The sequence below is a fragment of the Thermochaetoides thermophila genome (genome assembly GCF_000221225.1).
Source record: "Thermochaetoides thermophila DSM 1495 unplaced genomic scaffold scf7180000011822, whole genome shotgun sequence".
In the NCBI taxonomy this organism is placed as follows: Eukaryota; Fungi; Ascomycota; class Sordariomycetes; order Sordariales; family Chaetomiaceae; genus Thermochaetoides; species Thermochaetoides thermophila.
The window spans coordinates 1,752,982-1,769,383 of NW_006383038.1; the positions used below are offsets into that span (position 1 = coordinate 1,752,982).

A 16,402-nucleotide genomic window follows, 5' to 3' on the forward strand; every position below is an offset into this window, starting at 1 on the left:
TGTGACCAGGCATCCCGGGCATGCGTTGGATTGCTTAATGCTCGATCTTGATCTGACAACCTGGACACCGATCGGACTGTTGGGATGATGGCATGCTTGAAACTAAGTTGTGGGGTTTGGCATCGGCAACGGCGTGGCTTGCCGTCGGCCGTGTCCCACCAAGCGTCCTCAGAATGCGGGCAGGAGATTTACTTTGCTGCACTTTTCCGGTTCAGTCTTTATCTCGATCCACTTCCTAAGGAATAGCTCTCTTTACCTTTCGGCCTGCATCTTCAACCATGCAATCACGGGGGTCAGTCGGCTGCACATACATCGAACATGGAAAAAGGATGAAAGCGAGGAGCAGGTACCTTACATAGGTAGGTAGGCCCCAACATCAGCTACCCATCATAGTGATGTCTAGGTACTCAATAAACAACGCTTTCACCCAAGAAATGGGATGTCTCCACCGAACGTGGAATTTCACTCGCCGTCTCGTTCGGCGCTCACAGGGAGGCAGCAGAGGTAGGTAGAAATTTGGAACCTGCCCTGATCTTCTCCTGAGACACTTGGGCAGGGAAACACACAATACTTTCGCACCAATCTCAGTCATCACATCTCTCCCGCGTGGTGCCTCTTGGTGGGGTCGCATAACTGCCCCCACGATTTGGTTTGCAAGCTTCCTTCTTGGGAAGACGGCAAGCCCATCCATTGGTCAATTTCGCCGTTATCTAGTCCACAATTGACTTGGTTTGGTGGATTCCCTCGGCAGGTTAAAACATGCATATTTCTCGGTGGCACCGTTCCCCCTGCACTGCCGATGGTCGATATCAGATACATCACTGACACCACCTGGTTTGGGTGAAACATCCACATGTTGTGCCATCCAAGGACGCCAGGAGAGCTCCCGTTCAGTGGACCGGTCGGGGTCTTCAACTTGCAGGAGGCCCAAAGAACGCTGAAAGGGTGAAACAGCCTGCGAATCTGGATCACGGGTAATTGCCGGCTTTCGCAGACCGTCCAAATGCAAAGCATTGGCGAGCTCGAATCGGAAGCGCAACCAGCCGGCAGATAACACGAAGACCTCTACCAAGCTTCCCTGGTGGTGGTACCCCGTCGTGAATGGCACTGTCAACAATCCAAGACCGGGATGCCGCATGATGGTGCAAGCTCCGTATCCACGAGGCCCGCGCGGCCTGACCCAAGAGAACGGGAAGCTGGGACGCGCACACACGGTCGGAAGACGTTGAAGCAAAGCTCCAACGCATGGACATGGATCTTGACGCTGCGAAGCCAAGAAATTCCCTGTAAGCGGCCAAGCCTGCAGGCGATCGACTCTCCGGCCCAGAAAATCCCAGGTGCGCCGCAAACGGAAGGAGCTTTGAGTCTTGGGGTCTTGGAGGAGGCGGTTGTGGTTGCTGTTTGCTGGAAAGTGTTCCTCGCTGGGCAGGAGCATCCATTGTGCGCTGACACCTGGTAATATCAGACGACTGCCCGGTTAATTCAACTTGCTGCCGCAGACAGCCAGCCCAATACCGAAGATCGCACCTGCTGCAAGAGCAATCTTCAAGGTAGGTGTGCAGGTGTGCAACCTGCCTGCTTTCGGAGTTACAAGCCAAGGCATCGCAAGATATTTTGTCTCTCCCTCTCATATACCTGTCGGCACACATTGGTATTTAAGATTGCGGGGCGCCGCATTCCACAGGCAGGCATTCCATTCTCCACGAGCTCTCGCAGTCTCGTCGTCATCGCTTTACAGCTCCCGAATACACCTATCCCTGCCGCATCTACCCGCCGCTCCACGTTGGACGTGCACCCGCTGTAGCGTCAGGACACTACGCCTCAGACATCTCCCGGATGAGCCTGTGACTGGAGCAAAGGTCAACGGAGACGATAACAAGTATGACAGGCGCGTCTGAGAAACATGAGGCCAAGGAGCCTGTGGCCCTTTCCCCCTCTGAATCCGGGGGAGAGAAGCTCGAGGGACTGGTATGACCTAACGCTCACATATCTTCTTCAAATGCCATTGACTGGATGTGCCATTTCGCGGAATATCTGTTAACAGATGCTGAAATTAGGCTGCTGCACTCGCTATGGACGAGTCAACACCTGCGTCCCCTGGTGCGAGCATACTACATGTCACCGAGAGAGATCTGCTCGAGGCTAAGGAAGTCGCAGCAAGATTCACTCTCGAGGACACGAAAAGGGTAAATACCGCCCATCCAGTTCTACTCGGCAGTAAAATAGTGTGAGCTGACCATGTCTTACACGACACTTAGTTGATGAGCCAAGTCCACAAACAGTATGCTCGGGATCCCAACTTCCCTATCGAAATCATCCATCGGATTGAAGATTTTTTAAGTATGTCCTTTCACTGTAATCGAGAAGATTGTCACGCCATGCTGTGGAGGATTCGCTAACTTAGTGCGACAAAAAGACAACGATGAAATCTTTGCGAATCCCGAAAAGCATGAAGACATTATTCAGGAGATGAAGATCCAGGCAGCACTGATCACCAACAATTCCCCATACGCCGAGGTGCGCGCTGTGGTTGACAACCACGATGACCCGAATCTCCCTGTTTCGACCATTCGCGCGTGGGCGATGGGCATCTTCTTCGCCGTTTGTATCTCCTTCATCAACGCCTTCTTCGATGTCCGCATGCCAAGCATCTACGTCATCTCCACCGTTCCACAGCTGCTGGCCTACCCCCTTGGAAAGTTCCTTGAGCGTGTCCTTCCCGACGTCGGTTTCACACTGTTTGGAGTGCGCCACAGCCTTAATCCAGGCCCCTTCAACAAGAAAGAGCACATGCTCATCACCATCATGTCAAACGTGGCCAAGAGCGTTCCGTATACCAACTACATTGTGTGGATACAAGTCTTACCGCAATGGTTCAACCAGACATGGGCTACCAGCGTTGGCTATCAGATCCTCATCGCTCTCTCAACAAATTTCATTGGCTATGGTCTGGCAGGCCTTTGCCGTCGATTCTTGGTGTACCCAGCATACTGTGTCTGGCCATCCTCACTGGTCACCATCGCGTTGAACTCGGCGTTCCATGATTCTTCTAGCGAAACTGCTAGCGTCACTGGCCCGCTTAAGTCCGTCTGGAAGATGTCACGGCTTCGGTTTTTCGCCTGGGCATTTTTCCTGATGTTTGTGTACTTCTGGTTTCCGAATTACATCTTCGCGGCTCTCAGCTACTTCAGCTGGATGGCTTGGATCGCTCCTAACAATGCTACACTGGCCAACCTTACTGGCGGTTGGACAGGCCTGGGCCTGAATCCATTGCCGACATTTGATTGGAACATCATCACCTACATGGTCGATCCCTTGATGGTCCCATTCTTTTCTACATTCAACTACTTCCTCGGCGCTTTCTTTTCCATGTTCATCGTTCTTGCCATTTGGTACACCAACACGTACAACACTCGGTACCTTCCTATCAACTCGAATAAGCCATTTGATCACTTTGGCAAGCGTTACAATGTCACCGCTATTCATTGACGAGAAGGGCATCTTTGATGCCAAGAAATACGAAGCATACTCGCCACCTTTCCTGTCCGCAGGCAACGTGGTGGTATATATGTTCTTCTTCGCCGTTTACTCGGCCACCGTTGCTTACGGCTACCTATACCACAGGCACGAGATTATGCTCGGCCTACGTGACTTCTGGCGCAGCGTGAAACGGAGCTGGAGTCGTCTAGTCAAAAAGACGAACAATACGGACTCAGATGACGAGGAAGACGTTGACCTTTTGGATGTCCACAACCGCCTGATGCGCGCCTACAAAGAGGTGCCGGAATGGTGGTACACTATCTGCCTCCTGCTCGCGATCGGTGTTGGTATGGCTGGCATTGCTGCCTGGCCCACGAACACAACGCCTTGGGTTGTGCTTTACGGAATTGCACTCTGCCTTGTGTTCGTCGTTCCCATCGGCATCATTGCTGCCATGACAGGCGTTCAAGTCACGTTGAATGTCATTGCTGAATTTATCGGTGGTGTCTGGGTGGAGGGTAACGCGATTGCCATGTGCTTCTTCAAGTCATATGGTTATGTTACCTGTGCCCATGCTTTGTCGTTCACAGCCGACCTGAAGCTGGCGCACTACCTCAAGATCGCCCCACGATTTACATTCTGGGCCCAAATGGTGCCAACGTTGATCTCTACTTTTATCAGTGTCGCGGTTCTTCAATATCAGGTGCACATCGACAAGATCTGCACGCAAGAAGCACCTTTCCGCTTCACTTGCCCCGGTCCTAACACCTTCTTCACCGCCGCTGTCTTCTGGGGTACTGTCGGCCCACGTAAGATCTGGGGTGTTGGTGGTATCTATTCAGCCACTCTCATTGGGTTCCCGTTTGGAGCTGCGCTGGTCGTCTTGTTCTACTGGCTAAGCAAGAAGTGGCCTAAGTACGCGATCATCAGGAACGCACATCCTGTAGTCATGATGAATGGAGCACTTGCTTGGGCTCCTTATAACCTTATTTACATTTGGCCTGCCGTACCCGTTGCCGCATTTTCGTGGCTCTATTTGAAGAAGAGGTTCTTGGGCTTTTGGTCGAAGGTAAGCTTCTCGTGAGTCGATTTTGACAGCTTGTGGTCACTAACAGCTGTGGTTCAGTATAATTTCGTTACCTCTGCTGCCTTTTCGTGTGCCATTGCCATCAGCGGTATCGTCATATTCTTTGCTCTACAAATCTGGGACATCGAGCTGAGCTGGTGGGGCAATAACGCTCCCTATGAAGGCTGTGATGGAAGCGGTACCTGTGGCTTGCTCCAGCTGCCTGAGGGTGAATACTTTGGGCCGCGCATCGGAGAGTTCCATTGAGAGCCTACATAGGAAAAGTTTGTCTTCTAGCATCTGGCGTTTAAGGATGAATCTTATGAGACTTAGTTTTCATTCTGGGCTTCTCCCGTTTTTTCTGCTGATGTTGAAATACCATTACTTTAGCCAGGAGACAATATGTTTGATTGCCGCCCAGCTTGAGATGTGCTTTTGCCTAAACGTGGGTTTGTGTGCTTGGTAAAATAATTCAGAGATAGACAAAATAAGGATATGAATGGTAGGGCACGCAGCAGGGGCAATGTTAGTATGCTCACCCTCTGAGAGGAGATTGCAGAGATGGTTACAGCTTCATCTGCATGTCAAGACTTGACCCACAGTAAATGACCCACATGCCTCTTTGCACCAATGAAAGCAGCAGATCCTACCCAAGCACTGGGCAACTTCGTGCTCCCAATATCCCCAAGATAGATGGTTTTTTTATATGTATTTTTTCAACGCTGGGGTTCGGTATTGGATCACTTGTTCACTTAACGGTGGTCATGCATCTGTAAACACAAGACTTTCAGGCACTTTAGTTTAGGCCACAGGGGAAAGTGGCAAGGCGAATTATTACCTTGAAGAAGAATTTTCCCTCTAAAACGGTCGTCCGTCTATCAACCTAACTAACCGCGACTGCACGCAGTGGATAAGAGCAAGAGCACCGCCGGCACCTTGCCAGTGTTCGAAGAACAATCTGGTAGTTCGACAATTGACCAGAGTATAATCGCATTCTCTTGCAGTTGTATCAGTTGCATCCACGACATCGATCGAAGCTATGCCAAAACCAGGAGGTGGTACTCCATTCGAGTCCCTTCGGGGCCGGATGGATACAGGCCTTCTCCAAGGCATCAAGGACATGAATCTCACGAGCATGACACCGGTTCAGGAGAAGATTTTGTGCGCATCTGATTGGCGTAAGGATTATCTGGTTCAATCCAAGACCGGCACCGGGAAGACCATCGCATTTTTGTTGCCTGCTCTGCACAACCTCGTCTCAGACAAGACGTTGGATCGTTCGAAGGTCGGCCTGCTCATCTTGGCGCCCACGCGCGAACTGGCTGAGCAAATTCAAGACGAATGCAACAAACTTATCACAAAGGTCTCTCCTCAAATTTACTGCCACCTGGCTGTTGGTGGAAAGAAGAGAGCATCCCAACTTCGCAGATTTATGGAGTCACCTGCGCCTACCATCGTGGTCGCCACGCCTGGGCGTTTGGATGACTGGCTCCAAGAGGACGACGTGCGCCAGAAGTTTTCTCAACTTCGTTGTTTGATCTTGGATGAGGCCGACCGGATGCTTGACGCAGGCTTTGCTCCGGACATTCGACGTATTCTCGCCCGTCTGCCCCCCAAGTCGACTGCCAAGTGGCAGGGGATGTGCTTCAGCGCAACTCTCCCACCAGACGTCAAGGACCTGGTCTCTATTGTTTTGGAGGCTGAACACGTTACAATATCTACGATAAACCCAAACGAGGCACCGACCATTGAGACAGTGCCGCAAATGGTCATTCCTGTGCCGTCGCTCGAGGATGTATTGCCGACGCTTCATTCTTTCCTCTCATGTGCCAGGGTTGACGCCAATGGCCAGCTGAAAGCAATCATCTTCTGTTCCACAGCACGCTACGCTGGGCTTCTATACCACGTGTTTGGACATACAGGTGGCGCTGCCCCGCCCAAGTTGGGTGTGTGGCAAATGCACTCGCGGATGTCGCAGGCAGCACGCACGAAGACCATTGAAGAATTCAAAGAGGCCAAGTCCGGGTGGCTCTTTGCCTCAGACGTGGTTGGTCGTGGCATGGACATCCCTGATGTCAACTTGATTGTGCAAGTTGGTCTTCCCAGCGATGCTGATCAATACGTTCACCGCGTTGGTCGGACCGGCCGCGCTGGCAAAACCGGCAGGGCTGTGATGATCCTTCCCCCTGAGGAGATGTGGTTTGTTAAGCAAAACCCGCAATTCCCAATCAAGAACAATGGGCCTTTGTAAGTTCGATATGTCCCAGGTTATTGTGTAGCTTAGCACTTACCAACACCTTCCATAGCACCCACCCTAAGGCGGCTACCTGGCCGTCTGTCCAAATCATCAACACTGCACTGTCTAAAATCCCTACACAAACCAAGGAGCAAACATACTTGGCCATGTTGGGTTGGGTCAAAACTTTCATGCGCCGCTATGGCTTCGATGGTCCCAAGTTCGTCGACTACACCTCCCGTTTTGCTTTCTCCATTGGATGTGAGAGCATTCCAGAGATACCAAGTCGTGTGATACAACAAGCAAATCTGAAGCCATTCGTGAGCTTATTCAAGAAGTACCGGGAGCGCTACAGAGATGGCAGGAAGCCGGGTCTTGAGGATCCGGCAGAGCAAAAGGCCCCAGGAGAGTCGAGCAAGCCATCTGGTGAGAAGCCTAAAAAAGCAGGAGATAACAAGAGGGATAAAGAAAGGGATAAGATGAAGGGCAAGGACGGGAACCGGAGGAACAAAAACAAGCAAAGGACCGAGAACAAAGAGACAAGAAAGAGACCAGGTGAGCAAATCGGAGGACCTGCGCCTAAGAAGCCCAAGGTTTAATTACTGCTGTGGTGTTTCTGTTAAGAGCGGAAGATGGCGTGGCGTTTAGTTGATGGCTGGACTGAACATTAAATAAACCATACCCAACTTGCCATGAACCAGATGTATTGTAAGTGAAGATAGAGACACAAACACAGTTATTGTACAGTAGATCCCCAAGAGATCACAGAACACAGTTATCCTGGGCAGTTTTTCCGATATAACCACATACCAACAACGGCTTGGGATGTCAACTGTCGGTTCATATATCGTATGATAAATATCCCTTTTTATCACATCTGAGCTTTTCCCCAAGAAACTCTGTTGTCCGTGCTCACTGAACAACCTAGCTGGGCAGCACGGAACCCACAATACTGGAATTTTCGGAAACATATTGCCAATTACGTTAATTTGTTTACTGAACGTGATCTTCCACGCATGTTCGAAGCATGAAACACTCGGTTCCGCATGAAGTACACTTAGACATGGCGTTAATCTTGATACTCAAATGCCGAACATAGCCGGCTACATTTCATCTCGAGCATGTTGGATGATCTATTTTTATCTATTTTTATGTTTTGGTCCCTGTACATACAATGTAACTATCAAACCTTGATGATTAACCCCCCCCCAAATACATGAACGCAACCAGATTTCAAATAGTGAATCTAAGATCATGCCCATATTATGACTATTACACTCCCTTAAACTTTTAAGGGTATCTACGCGCCGAAAAGTGTATTAATACAATGACTAGTCATATATACGTAACTGACCGCCTTTCTTAGAGCAAAAAGCCGCCGATCCAAGCAAAAAGGTCGAGGGACATCCTGTAAGCGAACGAAATGACTAAAAAAAAAAAAAAATTAAAGCTTGTAGCAGAGTCTGGTGCCAGTCTCAATCTGAGACCACCTCTCGGTGCCCGGGGTGGAGACGGTGTAAAAGAGGCCCTCAGGATCGTACTTCTTCTTGATCTGCTGAAGCCGCGGGTAATTGGTGCCCCAGAACGCCTGCTGCCAGTTGGGCTGGAACGGGTCGGCCTGCAGCAATTTCGCGTTAGCTCCTTGTCTGACTGATGGCTGAAACAGCCAAGACTCACCTCATTGATATAAGCGCAGCCGTTGGGAGAAGCCTCACGGAGGGCGCCGTCGACAACGTAGGTCAGGCGGTGCTGAGCCTCCTCCTTGTCAGCGAGCGGGGCGTTGCCGCCAATAGGGACGATTGTGATGAGCTTGTCGACGACGTGGCGGAAGCGTGGGTTAATAGCACTCTTGTGCCATTCGCTCCGGGGAAGGTTCTGGCCGGCGCTCCACATGTGACCGACCATGAAGGAGCCGGCGGCGACGACTTTCTTGAAGGCCTCGATGACGGCGGTATGGTTGGCAACAACGTCCTCGCGTGCGAGGGTCCAGCCGCCAGTGAGAGCCGAGTTGCCAGCGACTTCAGTCTCGAACATGTTGTTGTACAGCTCGTAGAAGGTATTGAAGCTGTGGCTCTCGGTGTCATAGGTGATACCGAGGGCGTTGAGGTCGTCGAAGAGCGGCTGGACAATGGCCTGCAGCTCAGCAAGGGTCTTGCCGATGCCGACAATGGGCCGGACGTGGAGATTCAGACCGCCAGCGCCCAGCTCGTAATACACATAAATGTTGTTGTCGACAAAGTGGGTGCTGTAGCTGTGGAAGATGCGTACGGCCTCCCAGAAAAGGGTCTCATTGGTGGTGTGGGCCGAGTTGATGTCAAGAGTGATGCCAGCGCTCGGCTTGTCGTCGAAGAGCTTGAAGGTAGCCTCAACAATAACGGCAAAGGCCCCGGGGCCGCCACCCCTCAGTGCCCAGAAGAGGTCGGGATGAGCTCTTTCATTGACGGTCCTGAGATAGCCATCGGCAGTAATGACCTTGAACTCGAGCGCAGTATCGGCAAGGAAGCCATAGAAGTTGGTCAACGGACCGTGGCCACCGCCCTGGACAAGACCGCCGGCAACACCAACAGTAGCACATTCACCAGTGAGCATCAGTTTGGGGGGGTTGAGAGCATGAGCCTGCTCAAGAACCTTGAAGGCTTGGACACCAGCACCGAGGGTGACGGCAGGACCCTTGTAGCCGCACGAGGCAGTGTACTTGTTGTGGAACTTGATGTTCTGGAAGCTGTGTGTGTTGATCACCAGGGAACCCCAGCCGACGCTGCGGCCAAGAAAGTCGTGGCCGGTGTTACGGATAATGAGACGCAGGTTGTGAGTGCGGGCAAAGTTGACACCGGCCTTGATGTGATCGATAGTCTTGGCCATGATGACCATGACGGGATAGTAGCCCAGAGTGCAGGTGTCGCTGGGGTTTGTCGTGGGCCGGCAGGTGTCATTGGTGAAGTAGGTCCAGAGGCCAGCAGTAGGAAGCTCGACTCTTCAAGGACGCAAACACACGCAGTCTCAGTCTTTATTCTCTACAAGTCATAGTTTGTCATGGTCCAGGAAAGCTTACTGGAATTGCTCGCTGTTCCAATTGGCGGTAACCTCGGCACACTTTGCGGCATCATAGGTGTTGATGGTGCCCAGAGGGCCCTCGAACGTGTTGTAGCATGGCGCTCCCGGCGGGATGTTGATATGCAGATTGCCGCCGACACTGGCGTTCAGCTGCTGCCACTGCGCTGAAGTTGGCCAGCACCAGTCTCCTGGATGACACTTGCAGGCGTAGTTCGAACCGCCTTCGCTTTTGAGCACCCATTTCGTGTTCTTGAAGCCAGGGACAACCACGGACTGCTGTGCGGTGACGTCGTGGGCCAGCAGCAGGGCGCCAAGGACGCTGAAAAGGGCGGACCTCATGGCGTGGGTTAGCTCTGTATCGTGGACCGGCGGCAGGGGGAAATGGAGATAGGAAGCCGCAGGGTCGATTGACAACGAGCACACAAGCCAGGACGATCAAGAGGTTCCATGATGCAAAGGAAGGCACGGAAAGCCGTGGAATTAAATATGGCGGAACGGCGGCCCGGGAGCTGGTACACGACCTAATCGAGTGTGGTTCCTCTGTCGACCCTGTTGGCTCACAGATTCTCGGGACGGGTAGCATCCAAGCCGGATCCGTGCCGGCTCCATGCAATTCCATATCGACTAAGGCTGCTGGCACGCTGCGCTGTGACCCAAGACACATGATGGCGCCGGTTGGTCGAACCATTACTGGCGTCGCCAAACCCTTCGCGGCGCTGGGTCCCTGGAAGGCTGCCAGCCTTCCGAGCCTGCCTTGGATTGCTTGTTTGGCCATGACTGGTTGCCTGGGCCGCCATTGGCGAGGCTCGGCGCGGGTTGGCTGGTGTTTTGCGGAAAAGTGTCCGCTCGTCAGCCGTTTCCCCATTGATGCAACGCCCGTCTTTTGCCAGGGGATGCAACCTCACTTCGTGGCTAAGTACTGTATAATGTAAGTAACTGGACGCGATTGACCCAACCTCTCACGACTGCATGCCGCGATCCCTTCTGGAAGCAGCTTGCTCGGGTCATCCGTATTCCCGGGATATTGCGAGTTCGCGATGCAACCTTTGAATCTCGGTCATGCACAATGCTGACGACCAATCTGGCGCTTCTTGCGACCCCCATAGTTGGAAGATTGATATGTAGTAGGTATAGCATTGCAAGCAGCTGTAGCTGAAAGCCTGAAAACACTCTGCAGTTAGGCACCTTAATGCACCGCGCTCCGCTAGCGCTGGTGTGGTGTCCACAGAGGGTCCCTGAGGATCGGCCTCCGCATCCGAACGATCACGTCCAGGAAGCTAACGTAGGTAGCGTAACGGGCAGATTCGCTCGAACAAAAAAAAGTGCAGATGGAAAAACCTGATGCCTAATATGGCGGTCTGTTCACTTCATATGATGTGCCGCCGTACGAGCACACGACCTTCCCCCGCCCGAGCTTTGCGACATTCCATCCTATCGACTTGGTATATTTCCGGCCCTAAAGCGCGGCGTGGCATTCTGGTGCTAACGACACCTGCGCCATCTGATCACCATGGCAGCAGATGCAGCCTTGGGATTCTTGGGAAAAGACCGGGGCGAAGCGGGAGAAGTGGGCACAGTGGGGAGGGGCAAGGGGGAAAATGAAGTGAGGGGGAACAAGCGCTAAAATGGTGGATATTTCGTTGGCGGTTGGTTTTGGCAGGCCTCATGTCTTGATCTCAACGGAGACTTGACGGAAACTCGACCAACAGGGGCAGGGCAAAACAGGAGAGTGGAACAGCGGCCCCAGGATCTCGACAAAATTTCCATGATGCGAGAGAGATCGGCAGGGCCACAGCGGGTCCGAAGAGAGCAAAGCCCCACAGCTTTCAAGTAGCCAGCTCCTCACCCTGACGGCTTGTCGGGAAGCTTGCAGTGGGGGGGGGGGAGAATACGTTTTTTTTGCATTGCGCTCATCCTACACTAATATCTCCGACTCACTCAGAAACAAAGGCGAGAACGATCAGGCATCCTACACTACGCCACCGTTTGCTCATCATGTTTTGCTCCTGTGTCATGTGCTTCACGGGGAATACATAACCCTACAGCAGTGTACATAGCATTGCAGGATCGTGGCAGTGCATAAATGGTAATTTCCAAATAAATCACAAAGCTTATGGAAGGACCTTCCCTTTTCTGAATCCTTCAACACAAGTCCCTTTTCTGAATCCTTCAACACAAGTTCTTCGCGTCAGATAAGGCTTATATTCCGATTTAAGCTCAACCCTAACCCAACCAATGCCCACAACCTCAATCCGTATGCACAGTGCCTTACGTGAGCGATTTTGATGGATTCCTAATAGAACCTGCAGCCGCAGAAGAGCCAGCAACCTGCCGCTTGCGATGTCAATAGCGAGAAATTAATTGAGAATTTTTTTTTTCCATATGGTTTTCCCCACATCCTTGAAAAGCAACTCAATATGTTTGAGTACTCCCGCTTGCCCTCCCAAATATTTTCCTGCAGGGAGTATACCGATCAATGGTAAACAGCATTGAAGCGCTTGACCATTATGGCATCCACTGCAAACGATCGCCTGGATTCGAGTCAGAAGCAGCATGCTGTGATCGATGGGGCTCTTTTCAAAAGCTTATCAGTGAGTTGGAGACTCTGAACAAGACACTCGCCGACTTTCGTCAATACCGCATCCACGCCATAAGGCAGAGGCCACTGGCAGCAGCCGCACAGTATCCCCAACGCTTCGGGACAGGATCCGATTCAAGACCAGGAACTTTACTCACTATCAGAAGATCGCAGTCAGCAACCGGGCTCTGCCGTGACAGAAGATGTCAGCAACGAGATCGGTGTTGGCAATCATGGTGCTCCTCCGTCCCTGGAACCAGATCTGACTACCTTTTCCAGTATACTGACTGAGGAGTTGATTATTCCCCTACGCAAAGACTTTGAAGATGCTATCGCGCCGTGCACTTGTCCTTTGGGACCCTCCGAGGCTAGTCATCGTTATAGCTGCTTGACTTATAATTTATCTCGGTTTCCAAAGTCCCGAATGAAGTAACTTGATCAAAGGCCGCTCTGGACTTTCCATGGCATCAAGCTGCAACTGCACATTGGCATGGGAAAAAAAAAGGCTACGAATCATATATTTGCATTCATCCACGGAATTTTTGACGTCAGAAGAACTTTCTGAAGTCAAGAAGTTTATCAGGAATCGTTGGCCACGTGACCCCGTCCCGGGATTCTGGGACAGTGCTGGAGGTCGGTGAAGACCCACCAGATCCGTCCTTACCCTGGAACTTTGCCTATGGACCGATCAAAGCGGACAACTTAATTCATCGTGTTTTTTTGCTCCAAGTTCCATACTGTCGGGAATGAGGGAGGTTGGAGATTATCAGATGCATTTGTGCTTTTGTGTAGGCGATTCCCCGGCGATCCCTTAACGGTCACAAGATGGATCGAAGATACACCACTTCGGAAGAGCAGAAATCATGGTGCAAATGTGCTTGATGAGTCCGTTTATTTGTCCAAGGGCTCAGTGACCAGCCAGGTTTGGTGAGCGCTTCCCATGTTTTGCTGGAGATGCAAGTCATTTGTTGAAAAAAAATTATATTGGACAGGTATTTTGGACGCTTACATGACAGCATGGATATGTCAACCGCAGCCTATATCCTCTCCTTGCAAGTTAGGCTCGCCTTTATCCCACTTGAGATAGATCAAAGATAGCAGCAATTTCTACAGTTACTTTTTTTATTTCTCTTCCTCAGTCCTTGGGAGGTGGCTCATCAGTGGGAAGGATATAACCCTTGTTTCACCTTCTGTCACCTAAACAGTATCCAATCAAGGGTGACAAGTATTTTGTTCGGCTTCCGATGGCTTCAGCCGTCCAATGAACCCGAAGGTGGTGACGGCTTTCTAATTCATCGAGAGTGCGGATATTTGCCACTTCTCTGCGTACTCCTGGCACGTTTGTTAAAGAACATCGGGTATCTTTAGGTTTGTATGCACTTCAACTTATCCAATCTTGTCTACTATGATAGTTTCAAGAGATGATCACGAGGGTTTCCCAGAATTCTTAAGATGGGGTTGGATGCAGTTTACAGCCAGAAACGCTGTCTGTCAAGCACAGATGGTGTTGCATTCTCTTCTTCAGAAGGATTGGTTCCCAGGTTGGAGTAAACTCCTGGATACAGTTGACGAATGCGTCAAAGTTAATGTGAGAAGTCCCTTTAGTTTTTCGTTCGTCTGATTGCAAATTTTTCTTCTAGCTCCGACGTCTCGCTGCAATGACTGACACTTATCTTCCATGGGCAGGCCTCCGATATCCTTATGGACGGGTTCGTCGAAGGGGTGATGTTCAATAACTCGTTTTCTCAATCGAAGTTGTACTTTCAACTCTTACACCTTCTCCGGATCATACCGTTGTGGATTCGAGAAACGAAGAGTGACCTTACAAACCTCCGTGGTAGATTGTCACTTGAGTTTTCTGCAAAACCTGAACCAGTACAAATACTTGACGAAACGGTCCCTAGAGAAACACGACGACAATCTGATCTTGTGATCCACCAGAATTGGGAAAGGTTGATCGAAGACTTTGAGGATTGGTCAGACCAACTTCTGAGACGTGTGGATGCAAAGATCAACGAGATTTGTGGTCTTCGCGATGGGGTTCGTTTCATCTCCTATATCCGCCTTAAGATTTGCATTAATTCACAGCGCTGACAACAAGGCATAGCTGTTCAACGCTACGGCGCTTCTTGAGTCATCAAGATCAACAGCCATGAATCGATACTTTCCCATATTCACTGTTCTTTCGGTGATATATCTTCCGCTTGGTTTTGTAACAGTATGTTGCCGCATCAAGTAAACCCTTACCACTACAGCGCTCAAGAAACCTTTAGTCTGGGAAGTGTCAGCCTGGGTTGTCAAGCCCTTCTACAAAACCTGACCATTCTATCGATTTATTGAATAGGCGGTGTTCAGCATGGATCTGATACACGACACGGACATTTCGTATCTCAAAAGCCAGTTTGCTATTGCTTCGGCTGTTGTCTCATTGGCCACATACGCAGTGGCTATCGGCCTTATGTTGTTCGTCGAAAGGAAAAAAGGTAGGTCCTATATGAAAACTCACCTTGACTCGGATGCCTTAAAAGTGAACTTGAAGAGATGGAAGACCAACCCACAAACGGTCAGAGAGTTTGGAGAGGCCTCAGTTTTTACAGGGAGATGGACATCTGGGAATGGTAAGGACTCTGTCAAGAATGGAGGTCGGATGGGCGATCTACGGCATCCCAAAGACAGAAGAAAGGAAAGAGCCACCACAGATGAAGAAATTGCTGAGCAAAGGTCTATACTTTAGATCGGTTATCACTGCAGACCACGAGATTAGACTTAGCCCATGAATTAAACTCCATGCTGTGTCGCATCTAGTGCATGATTGAAACAAAGACTTGGGACTGTCAAGTTCGAATGTGGGTTTTTTTACTCAGGTTCAATTGCAAAAGCTGGTATATTGATCACTTCTCTCGCTTTCATATGCGGCTCTGGTGATAATACCAACTTTGGCTGTTTTAATATCCGCGATGGCACCAAATGGGGGTCTACAAACAGTCAAGCCTGACGCTATTGTAATGTGACATTAACAACACCATTCTAAGTAATGTAAATTTCACCGATATAGTTTAGTTCGGCATACTTTATTGGTTGTCCTCACCACCGCGAGGCATCATGATTACGGCAAGAAGAGAATGTGGACTAACATAGCCCGGTTAGCTCAGCTGGTTAGAGCGTCGTACTAATATAGCCATCCGGCTATATCAAGTGATGCGAAGGTCAACAGTTCAATCCTGTTACTGGGCAATGTTTTTACTGGCAACCCCTTTCCACGATTTTGGGTCCTTCTTTTTTGGACAACTTCCCACCCGTCAAAAAATCTCGACAAGCATTCCATATCACTTCCTGTAGCAGAAGCCAGCAGACAGAACGAAAAAGCAGGATGATTGACGGGTAAAGAGGTTTGCGGCCTTGCAAAGCCAGTGATGACATCGAATCCCTCATAACAATCTGACGGACCATTTCTGAATAGCGAAGCGCAACATTGAGTTCACATATCACAGAAGCGAAAAAGGAACAGACATTGCCCAGTAACAGGATTGAACTGTTGACCTTCGCATCACTTGATATAGCCGGATAGCTATATTAGTACGACGCTCTAACCAGCTGAGCTAACCGGGCCGATTGCTGTGGGGACAGAACCAGAGATGATTTCCAGAAAAGTGGAGTTGCTATCTGGCTTCTCTGGAGTCTTTGTAGTAGACCATTTAGTTACAGCCTGCAATTCTTGTTTGCTTCGCATTGTCAAGCTTAGCATTTTGGTTCTGTATCTCTGGTAATATTCATGTAGAGATCTGTATAAATCGGGGCTTGGAAGGTCTCCTTAATGCCATCTGCTCAGACCCTCAGTTCATTGGTTAGCCTATTTGATCCCAACAGTGAAGACAAAGCATCTTTGTTGGGGGAGAACAATGAACCTGTGGACATTGTTCCTTTGTTGCGTGGTCTCAAAGACGAGATATGTGGTATGTCGCCCTAAGATGTTGACACCTACCAGCCT

At 50.3% G+C, this 16,402-nt stretch overlaps 2 protein-coding genes and 2 non-coding genes across 4 annotated transcripts; 2 read left to right on the forward strand and 2 right to left on the reverse strand.

Annotated features, from left to right (window-relative positions):
- Nucleotides 1-1,881: 1,881 nt before the first annotated feature.
- CTHT_0069190 (uncharacterized protein) lies at nt 1,882-7,381 on the forward strand (the record flags this gene model as incomplete). The annotated part of the gene is made up of 9 exons (XM_006697139.1): nt 1,882-1,968; nt 2,058-2,186; nt 2,259-2,340; nt 2,417-3,404; nt 3,463-4,549; nt 4,607-4,775; nt 5,454-5,507; nt 5,599-6,793; nt 6,853-7,381. 9 exons carry the CDS (start codon nt 1,882-1,884, stop codon nt 7,379-7,381), a joined length of 4,320 nt encoding a protein of 1,439 aa, XP_006697202.1.
- An 845-nt stretch (nt 7,382-8,226) lies between these two features.
- CTHT_0069200 (uncharacterized protein) lies at nt 8,227-10,175 on the reverse strand (the record flags this gene model as incomplete). The annotated part of the gene is made up of 3 exons (XM_006697140.1): nt 8,227-8,400; nt 8,460-9,756; nt 9,835-10,175. 3 exons carry the CDS (start codon nt 10,173-10,175, stop codon nt 8,227-8,229), a joined length of 1,812 nt encoding a protein of 603 aa, XP_006697203.1.
- A 5,376-nt stretch (nt 10,176-15,551) lies between these two features.
- Nucleotides 15,552-15,648, forward strand: CTHT_0069210. The gene is made up of 2 exons: nt 15,552-15,589; nt 15,613-15,648. It is a non-coding gene; the product is annotated as a tRNA-Ile (tRNA).
- Nucleotides 15,649-15,926: 278 nt separating this feature from the next.
- Nucleotides 15,927-16,023, reverse strand: CTHT_0069220. The gene is given in 2 exon segments: nt 15,927-15,964; nt 15,984-16,023. It is a non-coding gene; the product is annotated as a tRNA-Ile (tRNA).
- Between the last annotated feature and the right edge of the window lie 379 nt (nt 16,024-16,402).